The 26,107-nt window shown below is 30.9% G+C and overlaps 1 protein-coding gene across 10 annotated transcripts; it reads left to right on the forward strand.

The window, feature by feature from the left end:
• Positions 1–1,253: 1,253 nt before the first annotated feature.
• On the forward strand, positions 1,254–25,180 carry Schip1 (Schwannomin interacting protein 1). 10 transcript variants are annotated; one of them, XM_088228604.1, is made up of 13 exons: positions 6,855–7,135; positions 7,742–8,243; positions 9,105–9,280; positions 9,390–10,360; positions 11,142–11,248; positions 11,505–11,602; positions 17,254–17,374; positions 17,695–17,901; positions 18,971–19,134; positions 19,699–19,839; positions 21,072–21,205; positions 21,997–22,021; positions 24,590–24,732. In XM_088228604.1, exons 2-13 carry the CDS (start codon positions 7,751–7,753, stop codon positions 24,596–24,598), a joined length of 2,646 nt encoding a protein of 881 aa, XP_088084730.1. In that variant the 5' UTR covers positions 6,855–7,135; positions 7,742–7,750; the 3' UTR covers positions 24,599–24,732. The 10 variants fall into 10 exon arrangements, with proteins under 10 accessions (XP_088084728.1, XP_088084730.1, XP_088084726.1 ...); XM_088228602.1 differs by lacking the exons at positions 6,855–7,135; positions 21,997–22,021 and adding an exon at positions 1,254–1,407 and having other exon boundaries at positions 24,590–25,074; XM_088228600.1 differs by lacking the exon at positions 21,997–22,021 and having other exon boundaries at positions 24,590–25,074.
• The last annotated feature ends 927 nt before the right edge of the window (positions 25,181–26,107 follow it).

Below are 26,107 nucleotides of genomic sequence, written 5' to 3' on the forward strand. Positions count from 1 at the left end.
TAGGCCGACTTCACCTAGGACGTATAAATTCACACGATACGGTAACATTAGGGCAGATTTATATACTAACTACATTTTTTACTATTTAGTGGCTACTTTCAGGTAAAAATCTTGCAATGGGAAATCGAGTGGAGATTAGTCGGCCACATGGTGTAGGTATCCGTGATAAAACGATTAAAATAATAAAATATAATTATTGCTCAATAAAAATCAATCCACCATTTTATTGTGTCGTGTGGATTTTTACGGTCTTATGAAATGGGATATACATAATCTGACCAATCTTATACCAGAGGTTCCAATTTTTTAGCTACGGAAGCCTAATTGATTTACCTTTTTTGGCGGAACCCCATCGCGACAGTAAAAAGGTAAATTAACAAAAATGTTATTTTTAAGACCCATGAAACCTTATTGTTGCATGTTGTAATGTTCGACTTGAAAAGAAAGACTATGTTTTGAATGAAAAAACTTTACTGCACGTTTTTTATGAGAAGAATTTTTTTTTTTAGTTTTAGTTAAATAGAACTAAATTTAGGTTTAATGCCCGATAGTTGCATACGGACATCTGGAGCGGCATCCAGTCTAGTTCTGAACTTGTTTTTAGTGTAGGCGTAAGCTGAATCTCAGAGAGGTAAGTCGATACAAACGGAAGCAGAACCATTATAGCCTTCTCAGCGATTCCAGGGTATTTATTCACCTTTAAGTCCAATAAAAAAGTCATTCAAGTATGAATCAGCTGATTCAAATTTTTATTTTAGAGAGGATGAATTCTCATACTCCGCCTAAGTTAATATTGATGTTTTGGATTCCTGTAACTCCTCTGGGAAATATTATTTCAAGGTTTTTTTGAGGTTCAAATAATGTCGACTTATGGTTTTCTATGTGAACCTTCCACGGAACCCCAGAGTCCTGCGGAACACCTTTTAGGAACCGCTGCCTTGTACCACCCGGTGAAGGGGGTCCCCTCGATCGCCCAAGGTATTGTTATATGAATAAAAATACCAGAATTTTCTTGATATAATGTTTAAACATCTTAATTGATACATCGATACGAAACCGAAAAACGAAAATATATATACATTTGTATTTGTACTTAATATTTATTTGTATATACACGCATGCTACTTAACCGATTCATTGACGTAGGAAATATTTCAGTTCAACCAATACGATCTAAGAGTTCGAATGGAATGTTCTACGCCTGCGCCGCGCTCTACGCGAGTGCTACGCCGCGCCTCGCCGCACCAGTATCCAGTGTATCCAGTGGTATCTGGCATGAAACAAAATAGAAGACGAAGGGTTTGACGGATTTGTCAGAGTGAATTTAAATCTTTAATTTTACAGCAAAACGTTGCACTGTCCTCTACAACGTTTATGTGAGTGTTTTGTGTGATCGATTGAAGAGAGGTGAGGTTATACACAATTACTCTTTATCCGCCCAAATATTTATGATGTCAAGGCTGGAAAGATGATTTCTAAAAGACGTCAAAATATTTCAGGTTGCTCCAAAAATATAGACGTCTAATACAAAGAAAATCATTTCGTGCTAAATTTGTAAAAAATGGTGTAATGATTTTCTTCATATATGTTTTCCAGTGTCAAATCTAATGTTAAGTCATTAAAATATAATTACCGATATACCGGGGAATGAAAACGTTTTTTTTTATGATTCTGTATATTAGATTAGAAAAAATAGTATAAAGAAATTATGGATTGAGGTCATGTCGAACGTTGAATATGAATGAACATGTGGATGAAAAGAAAAACATGCATTTAGCGCCTGTTCTACGCAATCGAGACAACCTTCGAATATTTCATGAAGAACGATGCTTTGCAAAATGCTTATCAACGATAAGCGTTGAAAAATGGACGCACACTAAATAAATCAACATATTATGTGCATGCAAGATACAAGCAATAGCGTAGATATTTTAAGTTTGTAATGAAGTAGTTGGAAGGAGAAACTGTAAAATAATAAGAAACTACTTACTAAAATAGTATGATAATTATTATTGCATAAGTAAAATATATTATCTACTGGGTATTTCATAAAATAAATAATATCTAATTAAATCTACCGCTTTGAGTAAAAATTAAATAAACATGAAGTACCCTTTATAACATGGAGACTGAGTTTATAACTTTATATTTAACGCAGTCTTGAAGTAGTTAATATTATGATTTGTACTACTACGGCATATTCTAAGTACATGTTGGACCTATGCTATTATAAATACCTATATAACGTATATTGTACCTGATAATAGTAACTATTTTCGTGTTTTTACAAATAAAATTCGGCTATGGAAGTTTTTAATGTTCTACAATAAAACACTCTTATAATTTTCAAAAAGCAAATTAGGTAGGTACACATTTTTATTTGTTTGTTTGAGAATTAATAAAACAAAAAACAACAGTACAATACATTATAGATTTACCAATAGTTCTAAAATGGAAAAATCTTTATACCTACTTCACCCATAAATATTTTGAGTTTTGTGCTAAAGCTTTAAAAGTTTTATGTATTTTATACACTTTACTGCTCTGGTTCGTCCTATTCTTGAATACGCCTTTATAGTACGGTCTTTTTTTATATGTTACTCATATAAATCGTGTCGAATAAATATATAAGAAACATTTCTTACAAACTAGGTATCACAAGAAACATCTAAAACAATACTGACATAAAACTTTTTCTTAATCTATCGCGTCTTTCAAAACGTCGATTTAATGCAGATTTAATTTGCATTTAAAAAATACTCGATGGTTTATATTATGATGTCCCAACTATTCTCCAACAAATACGTAAACCCCGGAATAATGAAATTCTGTTCCTCGGTCATCGTAAGAATAACTATGGTTTCCAGGAACCTCTACCCACAATGTTCAGATTTGTTCATGAAAATCAGGATCTGAATTATTTTGATTGTAAATTAAATAACTTTATTAGTAACTAAAAAAATATTAATTATACTCAATAAATTCCTTAAATCTGTGATCAACCTGGATCCCATAATGTTTGTACAATATGCTTATTTGTCTTCTTCGTCTTTTTATTGTTGCGTTTCTTGTTTTATGTTACTGTATATGATTGTATTCATTATAATATATGTTTAAATTAACTTTATCCGTAAATCTATTAAAATTAAAATTAAATGAAAATATTTTTAATGTAGTTAATATTAATATATATTAAAAGTGTTAGTTTTTAAGCTGGACATATAACAGATAGATTCAGTCAATTATCTTCAAGCAGACAAAACTGATAATATATCATTATTCCTTTATCTGCACTAAATGATGCATACGGTACTTATTGGTGCTCTCGCAGTTGATACATACTTTTTCTACACAAATAATATATACTGCGTAAGATCTTACTCTTCATATGACATTATAATCCAGGAACTATGAAATGTTACAGTATAAAAAAATCTATCATGCCAGAAATCGAACCCGATACCTCTCGCTTGGTAGGCAAACACCTAACCCTCGATCACGAGGCGGATATTTATTTTCCATGCAATGCAATATACCGAGTAGGTATACGGATTATAGTTATGGCGCGATGCGTGTTATGGCCGATATTATAACTTGCCCTTAGGAAAAATCAATACTTTTCCTGAGAACTATTTCATACTTACTATTTGCGTATTCAATGTAGTAACTTGTCGCGAGAATTAAAAGGTCACTCGATCATAACTAAAATACGGCACACACGGATACTAAAATATTTTCAAAAAATGGCTATTTTTTTAAAGATATTTATTACAGCAATTTACAATGAATTATTCATACAACAAATTAATTAAGTAGTAAAAGTAAACATGTATAATTTTTATTTTTGCTGGTGGTTCATCTAAACTGCCTAACTAGGGATAGCTTCCCCGTTCTAAGGCAGGAAATGATGTATTTTAATATAATATTAAAAAGTAATTACAGTTTTATTATTATGTGTGTTTTTTCAGTCTTAAAAGTAAATAGTAAATATCCAATGAAAACATAAATAATACCAAAATCTCTATATCCTAAGTCATTACTAGGAAAACAAGAAATCAGCTTACGTCCTTCTATATCGGACAACAATATCTCTGACTCCCTCCGACCAATATGGGTTTAAAATATAGTCAACACCTTCCTTAGCCTGGTAATCCCACCACACGTCCATGAATCTGGGATAAGGTTATATATCTTCGGGCCTATATAATATTGCTGCCTTTGAGCCAAAAAAATATTAACTCCTCTCTGTAGAATCAGATCCTTATCGGAGTGTCTAGTATTATAAACATGACAAACCGTTCCGCATTTTTCCCTGTTAAGATGCGTGACCGCTACTGACCTCAATATATACTGTTAACGAATATCCAGCACTTGAAATTCTTTGAAGAGCGAATCACTCGGGTTTCGGTATGGTTTTTTTAATAAAACTCTTATCACTGATTTTTGAGCTATAACTGTTAAAGCCATAGTCGTTTTAGTGCAGCAAAGTAATAACTCTGTTTTTTTTTAAAAGACACACTCACACACACACACAGTAGGTATGTTTTAATTTTAGAAAGAACTTTAACAACAAAAACATTTTTTAAGAAATTGCAAGAATTAAAAAAATGTGTGCTTGATAATTTTCGCAATGAAAAAAGTAACAATGCATAAATGTTTATTAAAACATTTAGTTCATGATTCTGATTTTTAAACCGATTTCGTATTAAAAAAATTAACATTAAAGTATTTTGAAAAATGTTGGCCTCGTGGTGTAATGGTCGGCGTGTTTTTCTACCATGCAAGAGGTCTCGGGTTCGATTCCCGACATGGTTGACACAAAATATTTATTTAAAAGGGTGTTTTTACAACTAGAATATTTCATAGTTCCTGTACTGGCACCTGAACCATAAGACTGATCATCTTACCTTCATTTAACAAAAATTATCAATATATGCTGCGATTGGTGTACCACGCAGTGCCCTATGCACCATTGGGTGCAGAAAGGAAATGATGATGATGAAAATTCTCTTTCATCTGTCTCTGTAACTTCGAAAACGTCAACAGATGAAAGAATTGAAGGAATATAAATGTTCAAATGTGGGCAGAATGGTGAATGTTACACAGTGTGCAAAGTGGCCACTCAAACCAGCCAATGACAGGTCATAAGCCCTGTAGATGCCTCAACTTCCATATTACCTTCTCTAAAATGTTCTTCATCTCTGTTGTAATATTTTATATTTTATGCACTTGGCCAGAAACATTTTAAAGTTTAAATGTACCTATTTAACTTCATCTTAAAAACAGAGATATGTTTGCAGGAACATAGTGTTCGTACTTTGACCATGTATTACAAGATGTGTGGCATTTTATTCCGCAGAAGAATTACGTTCTAGATTTGGCAGGTTACCTATTGGTACAGTCAAAAATCTTTATGAAAAATGCGCATTTTTTCGGCTTGATGCTGTTTTTTTTACTAATTAATAAATCTTATAAAAGGTACATGTTTTTAAAAAAAATCTATACAGATCTACTTTTATACACCTCTTATTTTGTAAATTATTATACGAGCATGTAAGATTCGTAAAACTGTGTCTTTTAGATATTACATTATTATTAAACGTAACATTGGTGTTTGAAAAAGTAATACCCGTGAATAAAATTTCTATGAAAACGTAAACCATACGTATTTTTATATTTTGTAAAAAAGCTTCAATAGCCTCATTAAAATTGGAAAATCGAACCTACATTCTGTGGTGTATTCTTCAATAAATAATGTTTTTATAAAAAAATATCAATAATGAAATTAATAATTTAGAACATTTAAGTAATACAGAAGTCTAGGCGTCTACAGGGCTTGTGACCTGTCAATGGCTGGTTCAAGTGGCCACTTAACACACTGTGTAACATTCACCATTCTGCCCATATTTGAACATCCACATTCATCTATGTTCTTCATCTCTGTTGTAATATGTTAACATAAACAGCTCCCCAGGGAGTTGAATTCAGTCCTTGTCTACAAAATTTTGGACAAACTCAAAATATTGTTAATAATTTAGAGGTGAGCAATCAATATATAATGTGAAAATATCGTTTTCAGTTCCATATAAAATGATTTAAAATAAAAAGAGTTGTATTCAGAATATTTTATAAAAGATAACATTGTGTCATTCTGCGCAAAAATTTATTCTCCCAAATACGTCTTCGACTATCCAGTTGTATATGTATAGAACGACGAATCCGGTTATGTTTCCATAAATAAATTTAGTTATTCCAAATCTGAAATTGCCGTGATATTAAAAGTTTACTCAAATAGTTTCACACGGTCAAAGTCAATTAAAGGACACGTCGAACAACCGCGAAAGTTTTAGTTAGGTAGTAAAAAATACAAGACAGCGTCATTTATTTGATTAATGTGTAAATTGTGTTCACGTTATTTTCAATAAATTTACGATTACGACTTACATACTTAAATGTAATTCTATGTCATATTTTAATATTTCAACTTTCAATATCCTTTTATGTTCTTTTGTCGTGTCTTCATGTTACGGTTTACTGCAGTAAAATATTAATTTGTATCTATGTACTATCCCAAAACAAGTTATATATCATGTAACTTCTGTGTGATCACATTAGGTAGTCAATTGAAGTTAATAGTACTTGAAACACTATACGCGTATTCTCTTCTCGAAAAAATCTGTCCGGTGAAAGATAGTTATGAAGATTTTAAAGCAATATTTGAATGATCGCAATTCTGCGCCTTGACGTTGGCAATTCCCGAGCATGCTTTTACCTCGTTTTGGTCGGAACTTCGGAACAACCGGACAACTCCCTGCGCCGCGCCGTGCCGCGCCGCCGCGCCGGCCGGCGGCAGCAGTGCTCGGCGCGGCGGGCGCAGAGCCGTCTGCGTCTTCCCAATCTTCCCATTCCGCCCTCCGCCGTCGCTCTGGGCGGAGTCTCGCTAATTGAGGAAAACCCCAAAGCCATAATCTTAATTATTACTATTGTTTCCTATGTACGCCAGTGTCTGTCATCGCTCGAAGTTTCTAAACAAAACGAGCGTGTTTCACATACATAGCTGTGCGAATATTCAATTTATTAATTGACTGGAATAAGCTGCGTCCGCACAGTATTCATAAATTCAGCGGGCTATAAGGTTAACGATATTGATTTTAGTCTGTGATCTTATTAATGTGAAAAGTGGAAGAAGTGTCGTTTTCAAAACAAAACCGCGATATTTCGTGATACCGGCTTCGTGAAAATTATATTAACCGCTGGACACGAGTTGTGTGTATATTAGTTAACTACTTGTGACGATGAATTTTGCGCAACGTTTAATATACATTATAGATATAAAAGAAAAACAGTGTACGTCACTTACTTTTATGTCAGAAATTAAATGCATTATTCGTAAATTGTTTAATTTGAGTAAAGATTTGTTTTTTTTTTTATGATTTTCAAACCGTAGTTTAGAATCGAACCATTTAAACGCACCATAATTTAACTCAAATAAGTATTGAATTAATGATACTAGTAAACTTGTGGTGGAAGCGTTCCTGACTTCGGATTGGAGGCCAAAGTTTAAATTTAACTCTACCACAAGTTACCTATTTCCCATTTTCAAATCTAGTAACTAATTGAACTAATTTGTGTACCTAAACCACAAAAACGCAAATACATACTTTTTTATATAAAATATTATTTTTTGCTGTAAACTGCTCCGAAATGTGTTTAATAATTTGTATCGTATATTCTGTTGCAGACGTTCGAAATGTTTCTGAAAGAACCCGAGTTAAATTTTTCTCAGCTCGGTAACAATGGAAACGTACCCCAAGGTCAATATCAATCTAATACTTGGATGAATACTGAAGTCCACGCTTATCCTATACCGAGAGGAGATAATTATGAAAGATTTATAGACAATAGGGATAGTAATACTACAATATCGGAAAACTTAAGGCAAAACAATGATGTTGAAATGCGACCAGAGAGACGCGACATTACCGACATAAGTGGTGACGAATCTCTCTTTCTTACCTATAGAGATAGCAACATCGCTTTGGGTAATAACACACACCATAGTATAAGCGAGCATCTGAACCATTACATGAAGTACGAGCTGAAGTATGGCCGTAGTTTAGAGAGAGACATTATACCAAATTCCGAGTTCTTAGATAGTTGCGGAAATACAGATGGATACTTCTCAAATATATCACAAGGGTGTTATGACTACCAAACAGACGAGGCTCTATTCAACTATGAAGGTAATGCTTTCATTTAATTTGCGGAGTTTTAAGAAAAAAGATTGGAAAAATTATTTAAAAACCTTTGTTTTTACTGTGGTGTTGTAGTAATCTTTTGTCAATATTTAAATGTCTACTTACTATCCAACAATATAAAGAAGGGATTTTGTAATCCAAATCACAATTTTTCCGGGGTGAGGTTTCATATTATACTAAATATACTGTACAAATTAATATATTAAATTAATACTGTTTGTACAATGAGGAAGTTCAGTGCTACTGCAAATTGGATATAGAAACTGTTTTCTTACACACGTTTTCTTTATTGTGCCGTGAAGTTTCTTAAAAATGTATGAAAAACATAAGAATAATGATTTGAATAAAAACTAATTACTGCAAACGACGTCAATTGTTCTTCCGAATCTACCAATGATAGATTTCCGGTTTACGGGAAGCCAATTCTCCAATCAGCAGAAACTCACCGAAGCGAACTTGTGACGTCACACGCGAAGTAAGAAGTAAAAACATAGCGCTGATAACACGATACATATATTTTTTACAAAAATAAATATATTAAAACCAGATGGAAATTCATAGCGTATTTAGCATCTTAAATATTTACACTTATTTGTTTATAAATTTGTATAAATCACTTAATTTTTTTTTATTACACTTCGACCGGTTTCGAGGTTACTACCTCATCGTCAGGAATTTAACTAACTAAATTCCTGACGATGAGGTAGTAACCTCGAAACCGGTCGAAGTGTAATTTTAAAAAAATAAGTGGTTTATACAAATTTATTAACAAATAAGTGTAAAATGTCATACCACAAAGTGAAAAATGTTTTTGATAACAATAATATCTTAAATATCTTTTTATAGATACTGAGAGAAGTTGTTCCTCGGACGACGTCACTCCTCGCGATGAGGATGAGAAGATGTTTGAAGGTTCCGACAGTGATGATTCTTACATTCATGATAGTGAAGAACATCCATTGCCGAGAGGAATTCACAATCCCAACTATCCTGGATTTCAGCACTTAGCCTATACACTCCAGGTTTTTAAAAAAAACGTTTTTACCATATTATAGCAAAACTTTTTAGAGTCGTATTCAAATATATTTATAATATTTAAAAAGTAACATAATTGCTTATTCTCGTTTCTAGGATTATCCATTGGAAAGTCCAAATTCTTATGAAAATAGCATATTTTCAAATGTCGACATCATTAACCAAAATCAGTTTGAATTGTCAAGACTGACTCACATAAAACAGTCAGACTCATTTGGGGAAACAAACAACAATATAAATATCGCATCCAGTCAAGAAGACAATTTAGAAAACGACGACGCGAATTATACGGAAAAAGAATCTCTTGAAAATGTCACAAATTTAAAGCGAAGCGAAGTAATACAAATACCAAACCATCCTTTGAAAAGAAGAGCGAGGATTGGCTACGAAGAAGATGACGGCGAAGTAGCTAATGGAGACCATTCTTGCACCTCTCAGGTGTCAACTGACATTTTTCTTTACAGTGAATGCATTGATTCAAAAGACTGCAATCAAGAAGTAATCGCCCGCAATAATAGTGAACAAGATATTACGTATTGTAAAGAAGCTGCACCGATATCCAATTTTGAAGATGATATAATTGCGTTGCAACGGGATATTTACGAAGAAATTCAAAAGCCTTTAGCTAGCACTATTGAAAACATTAGCGAAGTCGTAAATAACGTGATTAAGTGTTATGTAGATCAACAATTTGCAATGGAAGACGATGTATTGAATCAATTATCTAGTGCGATATCTTCGAATCATAGGATTGGTTTGAGCGGAGAAAATATTCTCGCATCGGAGAACTGGAACTTGGATGACGATTCGACGAACAAACTTAAAGACCTTCCTGACCAAATCAATCTAAATATGGATGACGCATACATGACGAACGCAAAAGAGGAATTATTCCAAAATCAGCATAGGTATTTAGACAGTTTGGCCTTAGTTGATGACGCTTTAAGGTCTACATGTGAAGAATCTCAGTTGAAAATGCATACTACTGACATGAACTGTAACGAGTCTAATGTTGATGGTAATATTGTAAATGTAAATCACAACAAGAGTTCGCCACCTGACAATAAGTACGACAATTTCTATTTTATTTATTATGATTTTAAAACTAAACATTTTTGAATAAATATATAAACCAACCAAGGTCAGTGGCTACACTGGTTTTCTCTCCCAACGAGAGTTGATTTATTTCCAGTTTTTGAAAGTTTGAGAAGTAAACAAATAATATAGTTCTATAAAGAAATTTACTAACAATTTAAGGCTTTTTAGGCTGTGCCCTTGATAAACTATAATAATTAACAATAAAAAAATCACAGTAAAATTAATTCAATTATAATAGCATGTGTTGCAATAGAATAACAATCCAGAAAAACAAAGTATAAATAATAAAATTCCAAAGAAGGCAACGTAAAAAAAATATCATATATAAAAATAAATTATTCTCATATTATTAAATATACAAAATAATGGTAATAGTATTTTATTACCCAATTAAAATACAAACCAATATATTATAATAATTTATAAATTAACCTGTACTTTTAAAGAATTGCTTGTTATAATTTTTGCATGAAACATAAATATTTTTTTAAATTATTATGGAAATGTATTCAATTAACTTACCCCAAGCTTAAAAAAATTGAGATTAATGTTTTGTTTACATTTTGTCGCAATAATTCATTATCGCATATGAAAATACAAATTGTGAAATTATTTATGAAATCGCATTTGTAAATGAAGTATTGCAAATATAGTATATATAAATATTTCAAGTTGGTATGCTAAATAAGTTTAATTTTATCCGCGTACATCACTAAATGATATGTTGTATTAATAACAATATTATTTCAGAGATCTCCTCCATAATGAAATGCAGGATGAAGCACATTTTAGGAATAAATATGCCGATAACGAGCGAACCCCTTTGGATTGCAAAATCAAAATTGTAGCGCCTTCAGGTAGGCAATTTTTTTTTATTATTGAGTGTTATAAAAATAAGCGAAATTCACCGTGCCTTTCATTTTCTCAAATCCTAATTACACGTCTTAAATCTTAACCCAAGTAATTGTTTTAAAACGTCATGAACAAGCCGGTGTATTTATTTATTTATTCAAGTCGTAAAAGTTAAATTATGTTTTTACTGATCCATAAAAAATGGATGAATTTTTCAATACTGCAAACGTATTAATTTACTGATTTTTTATGGCATTGCAGATGGATTTGACGTTTATAACATTGAAACAGCAATGCCTCTCATTGACTTGGATGCGATTGAAAATCATTTGCGAGCGGCAAGAGAAGAGGAGAGGAGAGTAAGTATTAACACATAACTTTGGTAGTATTTTGTCGCTAGGACGGTAAATTATTATTGATATACTCATATTTATACTTGGAAAACTAATCAGTAATAAAGCATTGATAGTATTACATATTTTTCCGGGGGGGGTGAAGTATACAGTCATGTCTGTCAAATAGAACAAGTACCGCTTGCGAATGTTTTAGACTCGGTGGGAACTCTCAGATAAAAATCCCGAAAATAAAATCGAGTGGACATGAGTCCGCTTCGTAATGCTTCATTCCCTAGATTCGATTCCTGTCATATTAGACTTAAAATATGTTTTTACAATCCAATATTTTACTGTCCCTGTAGAAGCATAAGACTGGTAACCTTACTTTTAAGTAACAGATGATCTGGATATGAGATATTTGGTTTTACAGTCCACTGTCATATGCACCACCAGGTGTGGATAGGGATGGTAATGCGAAAAATCACATTTATTTATTTTGGTCTCACTGGGAACCGAACCCTTTTAATTTTAGAAAGTTATTTTTCAAAAAGTACGTTTACAGTCTGATGACTTCAATGTTTGTGAAGTTCATTCAAATCTTTAAACAACTTTGCCTATATGTGCGTAGCAAAACGTTTCCATAAAAATCATTCAAATTTTATGTTTACTTGCTTCCACCGACAGGCACCAGCACATTAACAGAAAGATTTATTAAATATTCGGACCCACTGTAGGTAGCAAGATCCCTGCTAATGATGCCAGATGAGTTGCATAGTATTTGTAACAACACCCAAAAACTATAGTAAAATACGAATTATTACATTGAATTTGTCTGTAACCTCATTTTACACGGCTTAAAAATAAACGTCCAAAAATTAAATTGAAAAATGGTTTGAACGTTAATTTAACAATACTTAATAGGAATATATAATAATGATAATTTTCGTTATTGGAATGGCCGTTATTGGAATTTCGTTATTAGCGTATAATATACTTAATATACGTAATAATATGATGGCGGCAGTGAATAATCTTTGTTAGGAATTTTTATTAAGTAAGTATTTTATTGACATGTTATATTTAAGAAAAAAATAAGGTAAAATAAATAGTAAACAATTTCATTTTTCTTGAATACTGAATTGATGTTTATACAAGGAAACTTGTAACGTAAACTTATTGACCTTTTTAACGCGGTATTTTGTGGAAAGTATCCACGTGTAAATTAGAGATTTTTAAACTTTTTAAAGTACAAAAATCTCTAATTTGTCGAAAGATGTTTACATCTGGAATTTTTTTATGAGAGGAAAGCCTCTCATAAAAAAGTAAATTTATTTTCTAAAAGATGTTCTTAATACTGTATTGTTTTTTTTCTCAGTTTTTAATAAATAAAAAATAAAAATGTTTGTAGTAAGGATAATATGGTTTAATGTTTTTTAATTAGTTTAGATTTTTGATAAACCAATAGTAAAGTATTTTTTATAGGAAATAGCAAAATCTATTTTATGATTTTTAGTAAAAAAATAAGCAAGTAAATATTTAAGTTACAAAAAAAAAATATTCAAGAAATTAGGAGTTGATGCTATTTACCTCGTAATAGAGGACGAACAATTTGGTTTCGACATAGTAATAACTCAATTTCATCATATTTGGAGTTACCGTAGTTTACCTCTCGCACACAGATATTTACTAGGTATTGCTTACATACCTACGTATACAAAGATAAGTATTAGTAATACAACATACCTACGAGTGGCAGTGGAAGCATGTTAAACATATTAAGATCAAAATATCCACCGACGTAAACATTTTCACATGAATTGCTAATGCAAGTGCGGCCGTTTCATCCCACGGGAATAAATTATTATCTGTTATAATATGTTATACGGAAATGTTGAGTTCATTTGACATGACGCGCGCGGACTATGTTCCACTTTCGTACATGTTCGGTGCAATATCTATCTACTTATGTATCGAAAATGTGATTTATTCTCAAACAGACAGTCATTTTTCAAATTTGTAACAAAACTAGTTAGTAGCAGATACGTGTTGTGTTCAGTGCGTTTTATTGAAAATGTATTCATCATGTAAAGTTTTGCCGAACAATAGACATTATTACGCCGTAAGTGAATTCTCGAAAGTCAATCGTCCAGTGGTCAGTCATAATATTTATTTTGTTTGCAATGGACGCAGGTCTTTAAATTTTAAAAAAATAATGGAATTATGATAACTTCAATGTTACCTTATGTAACTCCTGCAATGAAAAACATTTTTTTTTTAATCTGAGGGCACACATAAACATATCGACGCTTGAAAGGAAAAATTTCCAAACGATATGTATCAACTTTTCAGAACAGCCAATTAAAGTTTTTTGTTTTTTTTAATAAATTTTAATATTTTGGCGTGGTTTATACGTAATTTAAATAAAAAATGAAATACGAGATTATTTATCGTATACCTACCAAAAACTTTCATTGGCTCTTCATAAAATTCATTTCGCTTGGAAACCTTTTCTCTCTTGTAACATCATCATAATTCCCTTTCTGCACTTAATACTTAGGGTACTGTATTAATACACCAATCGCAGCGTATTTTGACCATTTTTGTTACTTCAATGCTGTTTTGTTACATACTGCTAGTTCAGGGACCATGAAATATTTTAGGGTAAAAACACATTTTCAAATAAATATTTCGAATTGAGTTTGATTCGAACCTGAGACCTCTTTCATGGTAGGTAAACGCGCTGACCACTACACCACGAAGCCAACGAAACTCTATAATAACAATGTTCATTTAATAATTGTTTAACACATATATTTCTTAACCTTCAGTTTAAATTTTGTTTTTTTTTTCTTTAGAAATGTTTTTTCCCATTTCATAATATTTGTTTATACCATTATATTATACAATATGATTGGGTGTCTTTTTTTCTAAATGGGGGTCTGATTTAAGTGAGAGTATAATATTAAACTTTGATTATTTTAACTCACGTTTTTTACGTTTAATGTCACACCCGTAGAATCGCACACATTTTTATAAGACTCATTTTGCTTAAAAGGTTTTCATTAAAGCTGCACAATTTTAAAAGTTTCGGATATTTAAACAATAGTTTCTTTGGTAACATAATGTTAGGATAAAACGAATTTATTTTAAAACAATGTTTCAAAAAAGTAAATTAGATATTATGTAAAAACCTCGTGCAAAAGTGTGAAATATGTAGAGTAATGTATCTAGTACGATAAATAATAATAATAATAAATACTACACTTTTATAATCAAGTCTTTGTCGATGTTGCTTTATTTTGTTTAAGTTTAGAATAAATGTATACCGGCACACTACTAGAAAATCTATTGAAAGTCTAAAACGTATTCACTAAACCATGTAATACATATACCTATATAATTGATAATTACGTAAACTTATAATATAAGAAATCAAACACTGATTTGAGTCTACTAAACACTTTATTTTATTTTTACAAATATAAAATTTCGTTTTTTTTCAGTTTTTTCAGTTTTTTTCGGGTTTTTCATTTTAGGTATGAAAATGATCTAACAAGGCGAAACAATTGTCACAATTTTTTGGTTTTCATATTTGTAAAAATAAAATAAAGTGTTCAGTAGACTCGTATCAGTGTTTGATTTTTTATATTATAAGTTTAAATATGGAGTTCTACAAAATAAACACCAAATCAATCAATGATAATTATGTAACTAAAATATGCAATTCATGCCTATTGTTTCAGTTACCTTTATTTTTTTTTTCTGACTTATTCCAAGATTGGTGTAAATTTTTTGTCTTTCAATAAGTAGAAAACTTTAAATGGCTTATAAAACTGTTTTATAACTTGTTAATATTTTTGTAATGCTGTTGTTTTCTCAAAATAAAATAAAGACGATATACATATTGTTTTTTTTATTTTTTATTTTGAAAATATGTAATCGTATAAGTATAATTATTATTAATTATCACTTTTATTCAAATATGCATTATTCATAAAGTATAAGATGGGTACCTAATGATTTGTAGAAAATTATAGGAAGTACCTATCACTACTGATTTAATTTTTAAGATCCTCATGACTTTTTAATTTGTTTTAACTATGCATTTTTTTTTACATCTTTTACTTTATTTTTTAATATTTTTTTTTCTCTTTTTACTCGGTATTTTGCTATGTTTTTTTTTTAAATGTGCTTTTTGCTATACACATACATTCATTTTTTTACTATGACTTTAAATATGTTTCTTACTATGTATTCTGTTTTAATTTCGCATTTTACTGAGTTTCAAAATATTTTCATAGACGTAATTATAAATTTTTAATGGTTTTTACTATGTTTTCACTACATTTATTACTTTGTTTTCATTATGTTTTTGCTTTGTTTTTTTAATGTACATATTACATTACAGTACATATTTACTATGTTTTTACTCCATTTTTTACTTTGTCTTTCACTTTGTCCTGTATCTTTATAACTGTTTCTATATATTGATAACTGTTTTTTTTTTTTTTACTGTCTTAGAACGGGGTAAATAACCCTAGTTAGGCAGTCAAAGCAACTTTGTGTTAATTATAATTTTGTGTATGTAATATAATGATAATAATAAATAATAATTAATAAATAATTATGTATTTGAAAATAAATCAAACGTAAATTATATTAAAATAAATGACAAAGTTATAATATATTAATTGTTCTCTTAATTTGTAATTTTAAAAATTAAATTCGGTAGTGTAATTAAATTCTATAAATTACGTATTACTTTAATGAAAATTAAAAAAAATATATATATTATACTTACTCAAGTTAAACTTTATTACATCATTATCATCATGACTCCCTTTCCGCACCTAATAGTGAATATGGCACTGCATTGGTACATCAATCGCAGTGTATCTTGATAATTTATTTACATGAAGGTAAGGTGATCAGCCTTACGCTTAAGGTACCAGCCCAGGGACTATGAAATATTCTAAGGGGAAAACACCCCTTTAACTAAATATTTCATATCAACCATGTCGGGAATCGAACCCGAGACCTCTAGCATGGTAAGCAAACGCACTGACTATTACACCATGAGGCCGTCAACTTTATTACAGAAATCATTAAAAAGTTCCTATCACATAAAAATATCCAAACAAATCCTACTTACCCCGTATAAAAAACCTTCTGATTGAAATTTGGAAGGCTATTTTCAATATTGTTCTATTGTTTACAATACTGGTTTCCGGTTGTTGATGCCGGCTGTCAAAGTAATGTCAAATATGTTCTAATTTGTGGTTTTTGCGTTTTGTACAAAACAATACGATGTTGCTTTTTATTGCAAACTGTCTGATTTGAAAACATCTTTACATATTAATTTAAGTTCCGCATTCTTAAGATATGATTTTAGTACTGAAATATTTTTAATCTGCTTTAAATGGTGTACTAAAAATAAAAGTAAATAAACTTATCCTGATATAATAATTAACATTTTGTACATAATATACTGACAGAACAAATGCAACCAGATGTCGATTTTCTCGAAGTTGATGTGCTACATAAGTTTAACAAAGTCGTCACTTTAAACGATGATACTCAATTATTTTCAAATGTAAGGTTACAAATGTAAGGTATGTACTCTTTGTTCATTTTTTCATTTTTTATTACTACTAAAAACCCAAAAATTATTTTAGCGTCGCAATGACAGGGAAGAGATACGACGCCGATTGGCGATGGGTGCTGAGTTGGATGAATTTTATACTTCTGGAGATCGCCCTGGTAGAAAACCGAGTTTGCATGCTCGCCTTCAAAGTGGTAAATTATAGAATACCTTCTTATTTTAGAAGTATAAATACACTAAAGAAAGACAAAGTAACACTAAACAGTCATTTTGTACGTAATATCTTTAACCAAATTGCTGGATGGGGAATGATGAAATTTAAGCATTCGGTAATACTGATTATGTGTTCTACAACACTTGCACTGAATACAAAGAAACTGTTATTTGGTTACGATGATTTTCATGTTTGAAAGACGAATGTAAATATTATGTTTATACTTTCATGGGCCAAAAGGCTTAATACCCGATATAATTAAACAAGCATTTATCAAATTCACATTTTCGTTTTTTTCAGGAATGAATCTCCAAATTTGTTTCATGAATGAAACAGCTTCAGACACAGAATCTCCCTCGGAATCTGAGTTGGCGTGTGATGGCAGATCTTTAAATGAGAATATCTGTGATGATATTAACGTCAAGTGTAAAGAGTTGAGTGACACCATTGTCAATCCAAGTAGCTCTTTTCAAAGTCCAGAAATGCCAAATAATTTAAAGAGTAAAGGTAAGCTTTTTGAATTGTAGAAATTTTTTGCTGGTTTCTTTTTGCACAATTCAAACACATTTCCAGTAATAATAGTAGAAATGTGAAAACTATATGGTTTGACTGTAAATTTAACTGATACAATGTGTTGTCTGTACATTTATAAATATTGACTGTTTTTAAACACAGTTTACCCTGAAGAAGGCTCCTGCAATGGTAGCCGGAACATTGGATCACCCAAAAAAGATACATATTGATAAGTGACCACGAAAACCTATGCTCCTACATATCATTTGTTTGTTTTTTTCTGTTTATTTAGTCTTAATATTTAATTTGTGTTTTGTACTGATTCAAACACCATTTGCAATTGGTTTTACTAAAAGTGAATATGAACTATATGTCTATTGTGTATAACATAGCCATGTATTTCGGAATTTCTGACTTTTGAAGCTCAGGGCCCTTGAAGTGGTTACTCACAAAAACGGTGGTATAAAAATTTACATAATTTATTGCTATTTGTGCTAAAACAATTGATGAGAAATAGCCTGGCTTGTGTCCTTTTACTGCTATAATAGGCATCTATTATGCCTATGCAATTGTCTGCTGAAACATATTATTGCTTTGGAATTATATTTAAAATAAATTACGCCGAAGAACTGTTCTGCAATAGTATGTGTAAAAGAACAAAAAGCGCAATGCATGGAAACATTCGCCACAGTGATCGCCAACGCCGGGGGACCTGACAAGGCACACAAAGAAGAAGAAGTAAAGGGGAATGTGAAGGAAATGTCATCTGGAATGAATTTAAAGGAAAGCTGAATCAGAAGTAAAATGTGAATTAATCAATAGTCCAAGAGGGCATATACCATTTATGTAGAGAGATTGTTTTTTCCTTCACTACTTGCCCAGATATTTATTTCCGAAATATTTAATTTTGAAGAGGAAGTCGGAAAATGAAAACGAAGATGAATAAAATATTATTCACTCTGAAAAATGTGTTGATCATTGAACTGTCATACTTCTATATAAGTTATTATTGTGTTAATTCCGAATAAAGAATTTACTCATACACATTTTATAAATTTTCCAGGTGTAACACGACCATCTTCATTAGCACTAAATGACGCTGCTAGACCCGCATTAATATCTAACCCATCAACACAAGCTGCATTCTTTGAATGCCAAGCTCGTCTACAAACTGAAGCAAGGATGGCCTTAGCTCAAGCTAAAGAAATGGCTCGCATGCAAATGGAGGTAAGTTGTTGTATTCTCATGAGTTCATTTGTTACCTGCCACAATTTCATGGAAAAAATTACAATTAGCAATAACTTGTATGACAGTAAATCAACGATGGCAGATAAATCGTTTGAGAAGGGGGAATATAGAAGATTGACATTTATAAGGTTTATCACCTTGATGACTTGTTTACCATTCTGCCTTTGCTTGAACATCCATTTGTAAATGCCTATATTTTCACATTCCATACACTGAGAATTTCATTGTCTCTATTGATATATTAATTTTGATGAATTCTGGGGGTTCAATAAATCTAGTCTACAAAATTTAAATATAGTGACAAAAACATTGTAAATGAATTGCCTAAATTATTTATCATGATGTTAATGTAAAATTTGAGTATCAAATTGTTTCTTGGTTAGTTCATTTCCCACGTATATTATGTGATTTGCTTAAATTGTAACATACATAGTCATAACTTTACGGTTATGCATTTAGTAAATGACCATTATAAACTAAGAGCAAGGATCAACCCCTCCTGTGCGAACAACTATAAAATGTGCGTTTTTGTGGTATTTATAGATTGAGAGACAAAAGCAAGAAAATTCTCCGATAACAGAAATGTTACGCTGCAGTCTCCTCAAGGCCGGTGTTCAGCTAACTGGAGACAGAAGAAGAGTTTCACGACAAATGCTGACGGACATGAATGTCGCACAGTTACAGGTATAAAGTAACTTTATTTAAGATCGCTGGTTATATTGTCATCACTCAATTGATAATATTATTTTTAATCTTGTTTATTAGAATCAAATAAATAAAGGCAAATAATCCAATAACTTTATATTAGTCTTCTATGGGAGACAGAAAAGAACAAATGTTGACTCAAGTGCCCCGACTTGAACACAGATTTTCTAGCAAGCCAGGGCAAGTTCACTTTCATGGGTCATTCCTTGTCGTGTCACTACAGGCCGTAGCTTTACATTTAATAAATTATTTATATATTATGTTGTGATTGCATTAAATTAATGAATGTATCTGACATAATGTGACATTATTTGAAAATGAACTAAGTAGAAGTACAATGATGGGAGAAAGTTCTATAACCGAGCTGCATGAACTGTGAATGAATTACTGAACTTAAATAAATAAAAAATGGGGATTAAAAATATTGCATACTTGACATCATCCCCGTTCAAGCAAAAGTCACTAACCAAAAGAACATCATTTTGAGAAATCACAATTCGAAAGTTTGGAAACCAAGGAAAAATGAGATTTTTGTGTTTTGGAGGTTTTATGTACACAACATAATTCATTCATGTCTTTTTAATAACTTCCTTTGATAACTTTTTTCTTTTGATACAGTAAAACATATCTGAGTCCGTGCTATCACAAGTTAATGCTGAAATTAACACGGCCGCGCTTTACTTCGAACTTAAATTCAAATCCGTATTCTGTTAACATGAGCTCGTGTTAAATTATCGCAAACTTAGAATTAGACTGCTGGAAGGTATCTGATGAGCCAAGCTAGCTAAAATTTTGTTAAGTGACTTTTGCTTGTTTATAATCTGGACAATGCAAGCTATAAGAGTAAGTGAGAGGCAGGAAATATTACAAATAATTATCATAATGTTGTGATTGAAAATTAATTTTTATTTTAAGAAATATTTTTTGATGTTTTAATTATGTATAACATATCAAATGATTCGGATTTATGCAACTTTTTCCTAACTAAGTTACCTTGGTGATTTTTGCCTCTTAATCTAGAACATAATTTTACTCTTCGAATTGCATATTTACCTCAAAACTATCATTTTTAGGGTTAGTGACTTTTGCCTGAATGGCGATGATATGTATTATTTTAAGCTGATTTTTGTTTTCTATGATAAAAAATGTATTTCATACCTTGCTTTATAAATTATAAAACACAATGGTGCTATTTATGTATTTATTTTTAGGTTATTGTTAATGAACTACACACCCAAATAGAATATTTGAATGAAAGTTTAGTCAAGTTACTAATTGCTCGAGATGAGCTACACATGGGACAAGATTCTATGCTGGTTGACATTGAAGATCTGACAAGGCACCTGTAAGTATCTTTTTACTGTCCATTGTTTTGTATGCACTCAATTGAAACAATTAAAATATTATTATGCGAATCCTTATTCAGTATTTTGATACACTGGTACACTGTTCATATTATTTTACTAACTACTAAAATGTCATTAATAATTATTCGCGCTATCTTCAATTAATTCAATTATAATTAAAATAAAAAGTAATACCTTAATTCCCAAATTAAAAACATCTACAGCACAACATCATTATTCTTACAAAGGAATATTTTTCTTTAAGAACAAAGATAATAAAAAGTACAGTCAGGAATACAATATATTTAAGAAAGAAGTATAATTCTTCTTTATGTAACACTGATTAAAAACATCGTTTTTTTCATCATATTTTTTTGTAATTTTATATGTTATCCTTAAAATATTAATAATTGAAATAAAATAAACTATTATAAGACCTCGCTCCCCATTATGGGTTGTTATTGGTTGGTTGGAAGAAATTGCCATTTGGCAATAAGCCCGCCAATGTACAAGTAACATTATGTACAAAAAGTTAAATAAAAATTATGTACACAAGAATAGTTTATTTCTTTTACGTAATGGGAAACGTCAATGTAAATATATGTATTTAATTAATGTAAAAAAATTGTATTTAGTTGTAATATTGTATTTTTATTTGTTATCTGAATAAAAAAATAATTTTGATTTTACACTCATTTTTTAATTTATTTCACTTACCGGTTTTGAGATACACAAGCTTTCCTTTCAAGGTATACTTTACTAATGCTTATTATACTATTTTATTTTTCAGTGTAATTACATCTAACCATATGGAGGTAATAAGTCAAGTCTTTTTGTCATGTAGTGTTTTGTATTTGTAAAGGTAGGAGGTGTGACATGGGGGGGGGGTACGATCTTTATTACTAAAACTAGATGGAGTGGACTATATGAAATATTGTTTATTTAATATTTTTTTATTATTATTTATTACTTTTCATTTCTAAGATTTCTAGGGTGTCTAATTTTAATGTTTTATTTTCAGCATGTAGAATCTTTGACCATGTCTCATTTTGTCTTCATTAAAATTATGTTTATTGATGGTTTGAAAATTCAGATTTTTTTATTATTTAGGCACCTTATGTGTCCTTTTTCTCTAATATTAAAGTTTCTTTTAGTTTTTAAATGAATTAATTGAATTGCAATCATTACAATTTAATTGGTATATTATGTCAGATATTATATTTAGAGACTTTATTTTTGAGAATTTTTAACTATCTACAGTATTATTAGTTCTGTCTAATGTTTTATGTTTGTTTGTTTGTTTTATGTATTAGATAATAGTTTAGAAAAATCGACATTAATAAAAATAATCCATTTCCATTGTTTAGGTGGGTTAGCTTTATTGTGGGAGAATAATATAAATATTTATTTATAGGTATGCACTTCAAAATTAAATGTTGAATTATGCTTAGCATTGTTGAATGGAGACATCAGAGAGGCTAAAATGGACGTAGGCATATTAATTAATCGCAAAATAAGTACTTAATCTACAATCTGTCAAATAAATACCGGGACTGAGTAATTTAAAAGGCCCACGTAAACGATTTTCCTTTTTTTTTCCTCACAAGTTCGCACAACTGTACTCTATATTGACGCTAAGTTCGATTGCCCTCTCGCAATTAATTTTACTATGGAGAAAAAAATTGAATAAATAATTTGTCTTAAATTTAGTGTTGCAAACTAAATTTCGGGTTCAGACTCATCGAAAATGTTGCGGAAATTATTCGGTGACTTCATATGCAAAGTGTTCACAGAAGGCCGTCATGTGTTTGAAGACTCGCCTTGTCCTGGACGTCCTTGACCGTCGAATACTGAAGAAAACATCTACCAAGTGAAGAAATTAGTGCTTGAAAATTGTCATTAGAGCTTAAGAACTAAACATCTCTCTCGAATCGGTTCAACTGATTTTGTTTGATGTTTTGGGCATGAGACGGCCAAACAGTGAATAAACAATATTATTTTAGCGTTATGAGACGTTTGAGAGAGCACATCCTCAGAAAAAGGCCAGATTTGTGGAAGGATTATTCTTGGATTTTGCACCACGATAATGCACTGTCTCACAAAGCCATTAATTCTGAATGAATTTTCAAACATAAACTCAACAAATGTCATTGAACAACCTCCGTATTCTCCTGACTTTCTACTGCATTAAAAAAAAAAATATCTGAAAATTATATTTGCAGATAAAAAAAATAAAAAAATAAAAAAAAACATTCTGTTTAATAAATACCGTGACTGAGTCAAAAAAAAAACAACAATAAATCAATCATTTTTCCAAATTTATTGAATCTCCCTCAAAATAGGCTCCTTCTGAAGCGATGCAATTTTTCCAACGAACAATCTAGTCATTCATGCACCTTGCCACCAAATATTTGCATTCTATGATTTATCCATACCTGGACACTCAAACGTCAACAGGAACAAGGCAGCTGATGAATTGGCAAGGCTGGGAGCTCTGACCGCCCCAATAGGCCCTGATGTGGGTTACCTAAATGTGCTCCTCGTAATGAGCTGAGATAAAGGCCAGGAAGCAGAGAGTAACTTTTTGTTTGTTACGTTTTGCTTTTGACTTAATAAAGCTCGGCCAAAATCAAGTGAGGGTTATCACTAGAGCCCTTACAGGGCACTGCAGATTGAACAATGACCTTGCTAGAATGAACCTTTCCAAAACTTCTAGATGTAGGTTCTGCAGTGCAGACGAGGAAACACCTATACACATTATATGTGAATGTGAGGCTTTATATCATAAAACGTGTCTCATCCTCGGGGGATCACTGGTTAAACCTGAGAATGTTAAAGAGCTCGCCCCTTACCTATTAGCCTGATATTTTACGAATCTGGGCTTGGGAGGGGAGCTTTAGCAAAATGTAAACTCTCGCCTTCCACCCAGTAGCCAGGCTCTTTATAGACCTGGGCTTGGAGGGCGAGAACTATTCACGGGGACCCACCACAATAGATCTTCACAGGTCGCAGTGATGTCAGGAGCTTGCATAGCACTGACCCCCACCTCTAAGAATAATAATGATTTACCGAAATATATATATTTTAGAGGGCCATTATCAACGAGTTGTAAATAACTCACTATTAGATAATTAGAATCAAGTTGTGGTAGAGTGGGGTTTGCACTTGGTCTGCGACACTAGTCACGAGGCCATAACCCTGGTTCAAATATTCATCTGTAGAAACTTCTGACATTCTGTAAAAACACTGTATATTATTTTTTATCATGACATATCTATCTCTCGACAATACTGCAGATTTTTAAAAAAATCAATCAATTATACATGTATTTTTCATTTCTAGTTGTAACTTGATGCTATTTTAATTATCCATTGTTTTTGCAGCAGCGCTAAAGAGGTATCTTCTAAATCATCAGATGCACATGACGAATCTCCTTCTTCTGTCTCATTTGGAAAGCAAAATCATTTAAAATCTCACTTATCTTCGCTTACATCCCTTTTAACCAAGTGACATATAATTCCGAAATTTATGTGTTATACAAAAAAGGTTATTGAAATTATTAATAAATAAACCTGTTTATAATATTAACATAAATACATAATTTATTGTTACATATTTGAGCATTTATCTACATTTAATAAATAATTTGTTATAAAAAATTTTTGGGGTAATTTAAATATAACTAATGACATACCTATACCTGTATGTTTATTGAAAGTCAAATCAAATAAACCCCTTTGTTTCAACCATTATGATGACAAAACCTTGTCCAAAAATTGTGTTGTACACAACAATAATGAAATTTGTGAAGAAAACTTTTTGACTGGGATGTAGCATCATTCTTGGGCAATATTGCTGTGATGATAACAAAAAATATCTTATCAGCCGACTTTGTAAACTAGTCAGTGTATTTTAGACCACAGATTATATTACTATTGATTTTGATAAAACTCAACAGTAATTACTACAAAAAACAGTTTGAAATATGTTTTTAATGAAATATGATTTCCAGAGATTTTTTATCTCTAATTTTTATTTTCAATAAATTATGATGTATACTTTTCATTGATAGATACGAAGTATCGATAAATAATTTTAGTTTAAAATATATGACATTTGACAGTGTAACATCCTGTCGTATTACAATAATTATATTTTAGATCAATTGAGATTGAAACCCATACTATTTAATGGCTTATGAATGTGTGATATAAATTTATGTAAACTATGTTTGAAACTTTATTATTACATATACTTTCTATCTTAATCTATCCATTTTTTTAAAATCTAACTAATATAAAATCACATTAAGTTGCTATTTTTGAGTATTATTAATCTCATCACTTAATTTACTGTAGTAGAATTAATATTTTAAGATTGTTCAAAATTTGTAACTCGGGCCAGATTTAAACCAACTGGTACAAGAAGAAGCATAAAATTTTAATTATTATTTTAAAGCATTGCCTAGTATTTAGGTGAAATAATTAATCTAAATGAACCTCACCCGCATCAAAAAAGGTTTCAGCTCTTTACTACACTAAAATCAACAAATGAAAGAAATTTGGATGTTAAAACATAGGCAGAATGTTACTCAGTGTGCAGTGGCCACTTGAACCAGCCAATGACAGATCAGAAGCCCTGTAAATGTCTAAAATGCTCTAAAATGTTATCTGTCTCTGTTGTAATATCATGGGTATACTGGCAAAAAACATTAACTCGAAAATATGCGGATTTGACTTCATGATGCATTTTTGTAAAGTTTTTAACGCTCTACAAACTGGCAAAATACACTAAGTCATATTAAATTTCATATATCTGTAGTTTTGAAAATAAATTTAAGGTTAAGTCGTATACTGGGTATTTTATTCAGGCTAAAATCTTTAAATAACTTAATATAAAAT

This window comes from Micrasema longulum, unplaced genomic scaffold (genome assembly GCF_059751315.1).
Source record: "Micrasema longulum isolate JH-2025_06_02 unplaced genomic scaffold, ASM5975131v1 h1tg000597l, whole genome shotgun sequence".
NCBI classification, from domain to species: domain Eukaryota; kingdom Metazoa; phylum Arthropoda; class Insecta; order Trichoptera; family Brachycentridae; genus Micrasema; species Micrasema longulum.